This window comes from Bacidia gigantensis (assembly GCF_019456465.1).
Source record: "Bacidia gigantensis strain McMullin 20006 chromosome Unknown contig_134, whole genome shotgun sequence".
In the NCBI taxonomy this organism is placed as follows: domain Eukaryota; kingdom Fungi; phylum Ascomycota; class Lecanoromycetes; order Lecanorales; family Ramalinaceae; genus Bacidia; species Bacidia gigantensis.
The window spans coordinates 631,878-644,575 of NW_025408593.1; the positions used below are offsets into that span (position 1 = coordinate 631,878).

Below are 12,698 nucleotides of genomic sequence, written 5' to 3' on the forward strand. Positions count from 1 at the left end.
TAGCGAATAGACGGAATGCTACTGCACGCCGCGCATTGATGTGTTGATTTGTAGGCAAAGGTTGCGTACACACGGGTGGTAGGCCATGAGAATATGCAGCCACCAACTATCTTCAACCATTGTTCCTGCTGCTTACTGCTTCGATTGAATCGCCGGGACGGAAAGGATCGCACGGCGAAGTGGACGGGACGATGGGGAGGCGGGGAGAGCTCTCCCCCGTACAGAAGGGAGGGTGTGTAAGACTGATGAAACAGGCACCGAAGTGCGAAGAGGTGTGAGTTCCCTGGGTTCGAGCGAGGAATAATGGGCGATGTCGAGCCTCACGCCGTGGGCATCCACACAAAGAGTTCGAGTGCTGGTCCCTGACCCCGAGATAATTTTGATCTCAGAAATTGAAGATGCTATATCATGGCGGCAGGTATGACCGTCGCACCAACTTCAACAACAAAATGATGGCGGCAATGTCACGACGATACAGAGTATGTCGTCCATACAATAGCAAATGAATTCTGTTTCCCAACCAAGCGAGCCGCCAACCAACCCCGAACGGCGCAGTACCTCCGGCTTACGTTCCCCCCAGGGCGGCCGTTCCCCTAAGCATCCAAGCCTAGAGATGACATGCATGACTTTAACGCGGGCTAGCATGCAAGTCAGTGAAGCCCCCGGACCCTGCAGGCCCGGAGGTTGGTGCTCGTAAATGCCCAAAATCTTAGATCGACGTGAGCAGCGTTGCAGAAATAATGTTACACCACATCTACTACCAGAGTAGATCGAAATTTGGGGACTGGAGCTACTTTGAGATTGGCCATAGCCAAGAAACGCCTTCGAGCCCAAAGCAATGGTTGCTGGCGGACTACGGGCCCGTCTTCCGCCGACGGTAAAGAGGCTTGCTTTTGGCACTGCCGGTCACCGCCACCACTCCTCATAGGACCATTCTTGCGAGCCATGCGAGCAAAGATCTAGATGGACGTTGAACTTATGGTCACAGCAGTCCCAGATCGGTTTATTGATCGATTGATCGATTGATCAATTGGCTGTGTGATACTTGCGAATATGCAACTTGTGCCCAATAACGCTTCACGACTGCAAGCCCGTTTTCTGCCCGATCATGCCGCCGTGCATGGAAAATGGGGCTAATGTGAGGCTAGCCTAGAGCATCGAGGGAGGTGACAGCATGCGGGTCATTCCTTCAGGATCAGTGTCACTCAAGCTTTCACTTGTGTGAAATTGCCATTTGGGACTGGGGTTTTAGAAGAGGGAATTTCAAGAAGAATGTCGGATGGGATTGTTGAACATTGTCGATAGTGAAAGAGCGTCATGCTCAAGCTTTTGAATCTATGTACTAGTTCAGTGTATGTATAGTATGAGTCTGTCTATGTACCATATTCCCATGCCACGGTCGTATCAATTATGCCTCCTCTATTGTAAACGCCTGTATCATGCAGATAGATTCCACCTCTAAAGGACATCCCTGTCCTGAACAAGCCCCATGGTTCCATATTTCAAAAAAAAAACAACTTGAGATAGTAAAGCCTCCATGGGTATAAAGATGTGTACCAAACACCAGATTAGGAAGCCAGTAACAGTCATCTTTATACGCTGACTAGCAATGCCAACTGTGGGGTATCTTCGTAGCGACTGGAAAGGGAAATAAAATGACAAAGGAATGCATGCTTGCTCGCTAAAGCGCTCGACGGTCGAAACCATGTACTTCCTGTGTGCGTGTGTGATTATTGGAGTTGTGGACAAGTCCTTTCAGATTTGCAATGAGTCGGACTCAGCGTGGCGCTGTGGGATCGAAAGGGTGTGCACTGGGAGGAAATGACCCTTGAGGACGCATTCGATGTTGCTGGCTCTGCAGGTGCTCGGATGGCATCGTGCTGATACGATCGTGTGAAGGCATCGGCGGCGGAGGCTCCCCCACATGTTGTAGATGTCCTTGCGGTGGCACGTAAGCGCTCGTTCGTCGCCGTAGATTTCTACCCTCTTCTCGCCCTGCCGTATCAGGGTCTTGATATTGAGATACTCCTGAGAGGCCCATCGAGGCGTGCCTTCTTCGTCTGGGAGATGCGGGGCGTGCGGGAAGAGGGAGCCGGTTGCGTACGACGACGTCTTGTAGAATGTCGCGTTCTTGCTGGTAGAAATTTCTCTCTTCCGTCATCTCCCGTACCTGTGCCTCTAGCCTTGCAATGTTGCTCGCCGTCTCCTGCTCCTTTTCTTTGCGGCGTTGGCGAAATCGATGGGAGGCTGTAGCATTACGCTTCCGCTTCTCGTCAGCCATCTTTGACGCAGCTTGGACGTCGATAGGGACTGGGATCGGGCCCGACTCGGTATCAAGCATCATTGGGTACTGACCGTTTCCTGGTGGTCCACCAGCCATCGGCCCTTTCTTGTCGAATCCGAGTTGGGGCATTCCCAAAACAGGCGCTGCGGAGGCGAACGGGCCTGAAAAAAAGGACTGAGGCTGACCAGGCTGGGAAATATTCGCGGATGGAGATCGCCGCTGTGGATGTGAGGTTGGACTGACGCTACGCGAAGCTGAAAAGTGAGCGCTTGAGTTTCCAGAATCCGCAAAAGGCTGGGCTCGTGATGCCTGGCCTATATGACCGATTGGACGCGTCGTGGGTGACTGCATTCCTGAGGCGGAGGAAAGATAGCTTGAAGGAAACGCACTTGGAGCTGTAGGGTAGGAGCTATGTCCCAAGATTACCGATCCGTGATCTCGAGAGACAAAGGGTGATTGCCGAGCGTCAATCGTGGCGGTTGGAATACCGGTAGTGATTTGACTCGGCCCGTAACTCGTTGGCGATCGAGGCGTCATGGCTCGAGCTGGCTGCGGAAATGAACTGATCGACGGAGGGGTGATTGATGGCAAAGAAATATCACCAACAGAACTTTTCCTAGTTGAACTTGCTGCAAGGCTTGGAGTGTCGGGTTGAGACGTCACTGACGGTACCGTTCGTGGAGAATCGGCCCTCTCGACATATTGGCGATGGCTGCCAGAGCCAACGTTGCCACTTGAAGTGGAATTTAACAAGCTCTCGACCCCTATGGGACGAGCAGCTCGCTGTTCAGGTGGAGTCGATGATGGTGGAGGTGTTGGTCGCATGACAGCACCGTGAGCTGAGGGGAGCTTCTGATGGGCATCTTGTGGAGTTCCAGACCTATCATTTGACAGAATCGGTGGGAGATTTCGAGGTTCTTCCCGAACGCTGGTCGTCGCTCTGGGCTCTGGCGAATCTCGTGAAAAGGGTCGCTCTTTGATAGGGTCATGCGACATATGTGTCTTCTGGATTAGTTGAGGTGTTGACCAGCCCTCGTTACATCGGGGTTGAGAGGCACGATGCTTCTCCAGAATGGCCCTTAGATCAGGCAGGCTCCGGTCGCAGACAATATACGGATCAGGCCCCACGAAGGGAAGGGCTGGTGTAACCAGGGGTGGGTGGAACTCGGAAAGAGCCACGACGGCGGTTACGGTGGGACGAATGATGTCCCAACATTCATACACCGAGCGTTATTCAGCCAAATGTGGCCTGTGAATCCCAAAGGGATCACAGGAGAGCGAGTTATGATTATGATTAGGTACACGCCGCTCGTGACATGCTCGGTGGAGCCGATGCAACCAAGTCAGGCAGCTCTTAGTCAGCCACGAATAGAGGTAGGAGATGTTGGGAGAAGGAGGTGTAAGACGGGGGGGATGGAGCAGGTATTTAGGTGAGACGAAACGCCAGTGGTGATCAAGCGGTGAAGCTGCAAGAAAGGGTTCATGGTGACAGCTCGTGCTGCAACCAGGGGAATTTTTTCAATCATCATGAAACTAAACAATAACTCGTCTGGAACCATGCAAAACTGCTAGTAAATTTAGAGCACATTAGGGCCATCGCAGCCCAGAGCCCAATCCCTGAAGGTGGGCCATGACGGAAGGGCCGGGGGAGTACGGCAATAAAGTTTCCCGCTTTCATATCTCAGCCTTTGTCAAACCAATCCTGTGGGATCTTGTGACGAATAGGTGTAGGTACAGCTCTGACTCCTGGCCTAGTCTGGTGAGCTGGGGGCTGCCGTTGTGCTGTCATTTCGTACTCATCGCTCACAAGCCTGAGGTATGATGGCCGTCCGCCGAGAAAAACAGCCTAACAGATGGACAACAACAACCTAACGGCATGCCATCTTGCCCCTTCGAACACTGTTGACGAATTGTTGCATCATGAGCCATGCTCCTCGCTAGCTGGTATCCCTGTTGGTCGTGCACGCTATGGCTCGAACAATAATAATATCCCATGGGGGCCATTTCTGGAACACATATGGCGCTGGATCCTAGCAGCTTTCTTGTGGCTGGAAACGCGACGATTATTAGACGCGTCTGCACCTTCGGTTACATTCAGACCTGCTTGTGGTCTAACGTCCGAGAGATGGGATGACAGGAGGTCAGAGAGACGCTTAAAATCTGCAAATGTAATTGTACAGAGAAGTATCCAGGATTTCGCCTAAGGCCCGATCGTATCCAGGAGACACCAGAGGAGCTGGCAGCTCTTTCTTGGGAATGATTATGCTTTTCGGGATGACTTCCCCATCAAAGGTAGGGCTACCTTATCCTGCATGCCTGCCTGCCACGTTGCTTCTCAAGCGGCGGTGCTTTGTGTGCCGTGCAGCAGCGTCGATCATTTCGCTGTGAGCTAAGGAAGCCTCTTAAGGGGTAATTGACTGTCGTAGGAGGTTAGGGAGTTGTTAGGTTTGGGCAGGGCGGAATTGTGATTACTGCTACGCTGTGCATGAGGTCAGCGCCAGTGCCTCGGTAATCAGCCAAGAGTGAAGAAATCACATAGAAAATCCCCTGCGATAGGGAGAGATTTCCGAATGTATTGATTGCAACTCGATGAATAATAAGATGATAATCATCTGGTCCAAGATGACCTGCAGCTGTTGTAGATGAACATCAGGTCGTCCCTTCCAGATCCCTGAGCGTGGTCCGATCTCACACAACGCTGGAAGATCGCTCCGGCCGCTGATTGGCGTCCTGCAGGACTTGTTGATTAGGTGCAGCTTGCGTACCCGGTTGGCAGCCGTAACATGACCCAAGATTGAGGGCTCCGGGGGCTAAGAGAGCCTAAGGCTTGAAGACCGTCCCATGATTTCGACAGAGGTGCCACCGTTCCCGGGCTGATCTACCGATGCTCTTAGTGGCAAGCCATAAAGACGGACCTGCCCAGCTCCACCCATGGTTCCAATCGGGACTATGAGTGCCTGTCTGGGGCACCAGGGCGTCCAGTCTAGAGAGCTTCAGGATATCGGTCATATTCCCCGAAATGAGTACGGCTCTGAAAGGGACGTAGAACGCAGATCCCGGCTTCCACAAGTCTTCCAATTTCATCATTCGGGCGGTATCTCACTGCTTCTGGTGCATCTGGTACATGGATCTCTGTGACATCTCTGATGGCAATTGGCAACAGCGACCCGAGGTAGGATCTGCAGAATGGCTGGCGCACCAATTGTGAAAGATGTCTCATCAATAACGTCCCAATCTTGAGGATTGCGGTATTGAACCTACGCACGTGTCCAGGGGTAAATCGCCTGCCGCTGCAAGGGACGAAGTTCCAAAGCCATTTCACAAGTTCCAAGCTGCATGATGGGTCGTTTTATTGAGATATCACCCGTGTTGCATCTGTCCGTGATGCTACTATACTTACAACCTTGGGCGGCTCAAACACAGGCGATCATGCAAGTCGCCCCGACGGGTGCTATGCGGAGACATTTCACCAGTGTTTGGTATTGATCGCTTGTGCCTTGCATGGAAAACGGGCGCCAGAAGCTGCTTCCACGAATGTTTCAAACCTTCTTTGCACCGTAACCCGTACCTGACCCATCATTGCTCTATCCCGACCTTCAAGGTTCACATACTCTGCGGAAATATCAGTAATTGGCGAAATGATGATGTGTCTCCCCATCCTCGTTCCCAGCATGCCTATGCGTGCGCGCTTCCTGGGCAGTCATGTCAGTTGACCACAGCTGTGGATCGCTCTTCTCAAGCGCCTGTAAACTAGTGGTTTTAATGAAAGTCGGGAATTCCCTAGGTTGCACCTACAATGAAGGCGCTGGAAGTGAGGGTGATGCACGAACGAAAGCCGCATCGACGTGGAAAGACGGCCAGGTGTTCGCAAATTAAAATGCTGTCACAGAACTACCTTATTTCGATATCCTGAAAATAGCCGCATTACCTGTTCAACATTGCAACATCGCTAGCTCAAACTTCTCGAGCCGATATTGAGCTGTTGTATTGTGAGCCGCGAGGCTTTGTTGATGTATCACATTGATCCGCTTTGATGTCGTTGGAAATCAAAAGTTGCAGACTTTCATGAGAAGTAACGTTATGAACGATAATCCGTGATTTCGTCCCCCTTTACTGATTGATAGGCTCGGCAGAGATCAACACAACGATTCATGGGTCTGCGGGAATCTTTTGCTGCCTGGTTCTGGGCCAGGAGGTCCTAGTGTGGTGAAGAAATCACCTTAACCTCCTGCTTTCGAAAAATGACTGATGGCACGTAATGTAACATCGAATGAGGAAATCGAGTCGTGTCAAACTTCTCTGAAGCAATGACACAGTCGGATCTCGTTGAGACTTCAAAGTGGAGGCTTTACACGGACATGTCGTGGCTATGTAGTAGTGTCAGTAAGGTGTGGTGGAAAGAACGAAATGCAATGGCTGGAGAGCATGTGTTTGCTACTTGTTCCTTTCGAAGCTTGACCGCTTTCATCTGCGCCGACTTTCTGCTACGACCTTCTCCAATTGCACCATTGATGTCATCTTTGCGACAGTGAGAAAAAAAATGTTTCTAAAAACTTATTATTTTCTATTCGATTTCTTCTTTCCTTCTAATCGTTTCTGATTCGAGAGAGTAATAGCTCTCATGCTCTGCCTAGAATAGCTTGCAGACATGCCCTTTGTTGCGCGACTGCGCACCGAAAGAATTAAGCTGTCGCTCAATGTCTGCCTCTTAGGCTTTCAACAAAATGCAGAAACTTTAAAATCATTCCGATCGTTGCTTGACTCTAGGGAGAGACGATTGTCCTTCTGTGAAGTAGTCGGATGGGCAAAGGTATCTTTGGGGCATGCAAGCTAGTTACAAGTTCGATGCCAAAAGTTTCAAAAAAATGGCTCAGAGTGTTGTTATTGATCGGACAGCGACTGCATTCTATCTTCATAAAGTCAGTAGATTTTCCTGTGACTCTGCGCTCGCGTAGCCTCGCCTTACGCATAAGAGACCCTGAAAAGCTAAACAATGACGGCACTGAGATCACCTCTGCAGCGGGTTATGATAAGCATTGGTAAGAAAACTGTTTGTGGTGTTCAAAATCTGCATTTAAATCTCAGCAGCTTTAGCAATCCAACAGGCTTCTCGATCGCACCTGACTTCTCAAGTTCGTAGCCCATGCGCCATTTTGTTGAAGAGGTTCTTTTTTTCAAATTAGAGAGTGACTAAATCCATTCAGAGGATTCATCATGAACACAATCGCATTGTCATATGCGTGGACCTCACATACCATTTCAAGACATCTCATCCTCGAGTACCTCCCACATTACTTCGATGATGCTCACCACCTAGTATTTCAACGGGCCATTAAAAAGAACCTAGACATCCGTTTCAAGTAGGTGCAACCTATTGCCCCCAAGTATTCCGCCATCGTCAATTCAGCTTCGAATAACAAGCGAGTCAACCTAAACAGACTTCTACCATGCTCAGTCCAATGGGCTCACCATCTTTTAATAGCTCCCCCAAATAACTGAATGTAGGTGTGGTGTATCGTACAAATCCTGAATTAGGGCACCAAGCGTGTGTTCCTCTCATGAATCCTGTCGCCTCTATGAACCGAGTTGTAATACGCCAGGTCAGGGAAGTCAATTGATCGTAAGCATCAAAGGTCATTTCAGAATTAAGCAAAACGGCGAATAGATTGTCTTCTGAGCCGCGGGAAATGGCGTTGTATTGACCTGATACACTGTTGGCCTTACATATCGCTTGGCATTACTGATACCGATTGATTCCTCGAGCTGATCAACGGTAGAACTGGCCAGTCCAAACTTTAGACTGTTGGCAAAACAGTCTTTACATGACGACACGGCAACTTGAAAGCTGTGTATCTCGTTGAAGATCCCTCTTTCATAAGCCTCTTCAACATGTAACTACTGATTCGGCAATAGGTATTACAGGGTCTGGCGTGCGGCAATCAATAGTGTTGACTTACCGCTCATGAGAAAAACACAGCTCTATATTTCGTGAAAGATAGACTTTTCGTTTGAGAATACTTACTATGCTTAGAGACCCATTCACATAGACCTCTGGTGGCACAATGATTTCCATGTCATTGAAGAAATCACGTAAAGCCTTGGCCTCACCTAGGAGCTCCTCGCTTCGGCCTAGCTGAGTTGCTGGATACCGTCGTGCGGTATCAATTTGTTTTCTTCCCACTTGGTCGAGGAATAAAAGAAAGCTCTCTGGTTTACGTTACATCAGGCAAACGACACTTACAAAACCGTAGATGAAATTTGGGCAAGTCATTGTAACTAAAATCAAGAAAATAAGTTTGGACAGAAAATTTCATGGGAAACCAGCAGAGGCGACTTTTCTTGGGGCACTTCAGATTGTGTGAGCAGATTGAAAGCAACAAACGATTAATTTCGAATATGTTTGACCCAGAAGATAATGTGCATCCGGTCCGCTCATACAGTCAGCACTAGGAAGCCGGCTCAAACAGTTGACGAATGTTCACATTCTGCTTCGTCATATTGACCTACATCTCTCTGCTGTGGCAGTGATAATGACAGCACCGAGAGTAGATTGCGTTTTAATCTTGCTGTGGTCAAGTCGCTTGAAATCACACAAGTTCACGCGAAATTCGCAAAGCTGGCAAAGCCTTTGTAACATGTTTAAAGGTGATGCTAGAACGTCCATTTTCAGGAGTAATGTAATAATATGAATATTACGGTATGAGTCACCCTAGCGTCCGTCAAATAGAACTCAGTACACAACGAACCTTCCATGTAACCTACAGTCCCCTACCTGAGCTTTAATACAATGAAGGACTCAACCGAAAAAGAGGGCAAGTGCGTCGGCGTCGAGTGTCAGAACGATGCGAGCACATTGAAGTGCCCTGCATGCCTCAAACTTGGGAAAGAAGTTTCATTTTGCTCACAAGATTGCTTCAAAAAGAGCTGGACGGTTCACAAAGCTGTCCATAAGTCTTCTTCCGCCGCGCTATATAATCCATTCCCCAACTTCAGCTTTACTGGATCTCTCAGACCAATCTATCCACTTTCACCTCGAAGACCGGTACCCGATTCGATACCTCATCCACCATGGTCAAAAGATGGCGACCCCAAATATAAATTCGCTGGTCGGAATACCATCACCATACTTGATAAAAAGCAACAAGAGGGCATGCGCAAAGTTTGTCGGTTGGCGCGGGAAGTGCTTGACATTGCGGCTCTGGAGGTCAAGCCTGGAGTAACAACGGATCACATTGATGAAGTAGTACATAATGAATGCGTCAAGCGAAATGTAGGTGACTGTATTCTGTGTTGTGTGCGAGGATGTTGTTATTAACGCTTTCTCAGTCTTACCCTTCGCCCCTCAATTATGTGCACTTTCCAAAATCTGTTTGCACATCATTGAACGAGGTCATATGCCATGGCATACCAGACCAGAGGATGCTACTTGAGGGGGACATAGTCAACCTCGACGTCACGCTCTATCACGAAGGCTTTCACGGCGATCTGAATGAAACGTATTATGTCGGACAAAAAGCATCAGCCAATCCAGACAATATACGAGTAGTTGAGACAGCAAGAGAGTGCTTGGATGAAGCCATCAAGATTGTCAAACCTGGCATGGCCTTCAAAGACCCTGGAAATGTCATTGAGAAGCATGCTAAGAGCAGACAATGTGGTGTAATCAAGACATACTGCGGCCATGGAGTCAATATGCTCTTCCATTGTGCACCTAATGTACCACATTATGCGAAGAACAAGGCCGTGGGGATCGCCAAGCCAGGCATGACCTTCACCATAGAACCTATGATCAGCTTAGGTTCATACAAAGATAAGACTTGGCCAGACGACTGGACGAGCGTCACGCAAGATGGCTCTCGAACCGCACAATTTGAACACACGTTACTTATAACAGAGACTGGCTGCGAGGTATTGACAGCTCGCAAAGAAGACTCGCCGGGAGGCGCGGTCAAAATGCCGGAAGCTAAGAAAGCTGTAGTGAATGGTGTACCCAAAGACAGCGCTTGACTTCATGTAATCTCTGAGCTTGTGATTGACCGTGACCAGCAGTACGCCTAGCTCATGAGCCTGGGCTCTCATTGCGATGGATTCCACTTCATCAATCTCAGATCCCGCAAGATATGAAGCTCTTGTTGCCTGGTGTGACAGTAATCCAGATCGCGCTATCAACTACAGGACTTCCACAAAACTGTGACAGACTACTACAAATCCCACGACTAACGAGCTTGATATCGTGCCGCTGACTAGTCGACCTCATCTTTGCTATGTGACTAATGATTTAACGATTTCTGATGTTACGAGCCAACGGGGATAGTATGAATCGTATGATATCGATCTACAAATCATGCTGCAGCTTATACGGCAATCGCCCAAAAGATCGCTTATGTAGGTGCAGCAAGACCAATACGTTTTTGGACATGCATTTTGTCTTCGTTTTTGTCACTTACCATCCCATCATTGGGTAGCCTTGATAGTGGCCAACAAATAATCTGGCTCGGCAAGTGACATTCCATAAGATCTGGTTTGAGATTGCTCTATCTGCATTGCTCTAACGCCTCTCAATGTTCAAGGAATGAATAGCCTTCCTTGCCTCTGATACCCAAGTCGCTAAGACTAATTTACTGGACTTTGTGAAGCGTGATTTTGAAAAAGAAAAAACAACCTACATTTGGCCGAACATCCGAATCTTCTTTTTAAATGTCTTGCCATGCGTAGGCAATGAGTACCTCTGACCTTTTCAACACTTCGTGCGGCTTAAGCACTTTCTTCATTGCTGGATGAAGCGGTGTGAATTGTTGATGTCCTCCTCGACAAGGTCGTCTTCGATACCACACTCTTGCTTTTGATTTTGATCGATTTCTACCAATGTCAAGATGGAGCCTTCATTGGATCTCCCCTCCCCCATCTACCCTCGTCGATTTCTTCGACTCCACTGTCCATGCGCAAGATTCTACCGACTACAGGCACTAGAACCTTGTTGAATGCTGCAATTGCGAAGCAATGGCGGTACTCTTTAATGTCGGTTATTGGTTTGGTCGTAAAAGCCTTACACAGCTCCTGCAATGACACCTTCCAGAAATCGCAATGATCGAGCTCCTCACACTCAAGCTCCTTATCATCAGTGTATTCCCGGGTTTCTTCCATGATTAGCTCGGCAGAAACAGGCGTTGCGATGCGACTCATCCTAGCAATGGCGAAGCATTCAGTCATTTGTTGAAGGATTTGCTGTCTGATCTTGTTCACATCTAAGCTTTCGCAGATGCACCACAGACGCCAAAGCAGGAAGCAGGCCTCGGTCAAAATTTGTCGAGATATGATGTCCTGTTCTTCTTGAAGTGCTGGGATGACAATTTTCCCGGTCTGCATCCATTGAACAAGGTATTTAAGTGCTTCTTTGTTGTCTTCGGGAAGCTGCATGGTGTACGGCATGCGTGGGGCATACTGTTCCAAGTGAATCCGAATCTCTGGGCTGTGGTATAAGCCCATACGGACTGAAAGCGTCACTGGTACCGCATCATTGCCGGAATATATGGTCAAAGGTGGCCCTTCATTTAATCTACGCGAATGTCAGCAAGCTTGATTTTCAAAAAGGCTAAAGTAGCTTACTCTCGAGCAATGGTAGCCTCGTCAGCGATACCTTGCCTCGCAAAATCTGGAACATCCGGGAGAGGGAATGGTTGGGGAGGGGCAGTGGCCTGATCATGTTGCTTGGTGCCGAAAAAGTTGAACATGGCAAGTCAGTTGTTTTCTCCGGCAAGCCGTACGTTGAAGATAGGTATACAGAATTAGGTTAAAAGAAGTTAGGGAGAGGGAACAGCAGCAATGGAGCTGCATATATGACCAGACAAATTCACACCATGACATTGTGTCGCAGCTTGAACAAAGAGATATCTTCGACATTGACCATGGCGTGAGCATCATAGATTTGCCTCAACACAATCACAACAAAGATTACCACGGCTGTGCGCATGATCATGCTTATTGTGCTGAGGAACGTAGAGTCACGAGAGGCATCCAACAGTGACACTGTCGTTGTTGAGGGATACATGGTGAGCCTTCCGCAAGATCTCTTCCATCAGTTGCTATTGAAATCTGAGAAAGAAGGGTACAACACACGAAGATGACAATCCCTTGTGTCGAATACTTAAATGCTGCAATTGTTGACCACAGAACAGTCTTCAAGCAAACAGAGTATCCACACGGGAAATAAATGCACTGCAGGATTTAAAGTACTTTGCTAGTGAATGGAGTGGCGGTTGTAATGCAGAATATTTATGTGAATGAGATATTCGCAAATGGACTACATTCAGCGAGGGTAAGTCGGCATTTCTGGGGGCGATCGCATCGTTTTCCTTCATACCAGTGAAGTTAACTACCCATTGAACCTCGATTGCCCTCACGAGTACAAAGTAAT

At 48.5% G+C, this 12,698-nt stretch overlaps 3 protein-coding genes across 3 annotated transcripts; 1 reads left to right on the top strand and 2 right to left on the bottom strand.

Moving 5' to 3' along the window:
* Nucleotides 1–1,777: 1,777 nt before the first annotated feature.
* Nucleotides 1,778–3,280, bottom strand: KY384_001954 (uncharacterized protein; the record flags this gene model as incomplete). Its single annotated transcript, XM_044810480.1, has 1 exon — nt 1,778–3,280. One exon carries the CDS (start codon nt 3,278–3,280, stop codon nt 1,778–1,780), a length of 1,503 nt encoding a protein of 500 aa, XP_044672454.1.
* Nucleotides 3,281–9,071: 5,791 nt separating this feature from the next.
* FMA1 (Methionine aminopeptidase 1) lies at nt 9,072–10,291 on the top strand (the record flags this gene model as incomplete). The annotated part of the gene is made up of 3 exons (XM_044810481.1): nt 9,072–9,100; nt 9,296–9,554; nt 9,611–10,291. The coding sequence occupies 3 exons, from the start codon at nt 9,072–9,074 to the stop codon at nt 10,289–10,291; spliced, it is 969 nt and encodes a 322-aa protein (XP_044672455.1).
* Nucleotides 10,292–11,152: 861 nt separating this feature from the next.
* KY384_001956 (uncharacterized protein) lies at nt 11,153–12,015 on the bottom strand (the record flags this gene model as incomplete). The annotated part of the gene is made up of 2 exons (XM_044810482.1): nt 11,153–11,840; nt 11,891–12,015. The coding sequence occupies 2 exons, from the start codon at nt 12,013–12,015 to the stop codon at nt 11,153–11,155; spliced, it is 813 nt and encodes a 270-aa protein (XP_044672456.1).
* Between the last annotated feature and the right edge of the window lie 683 nt (nt 12,016–12,698).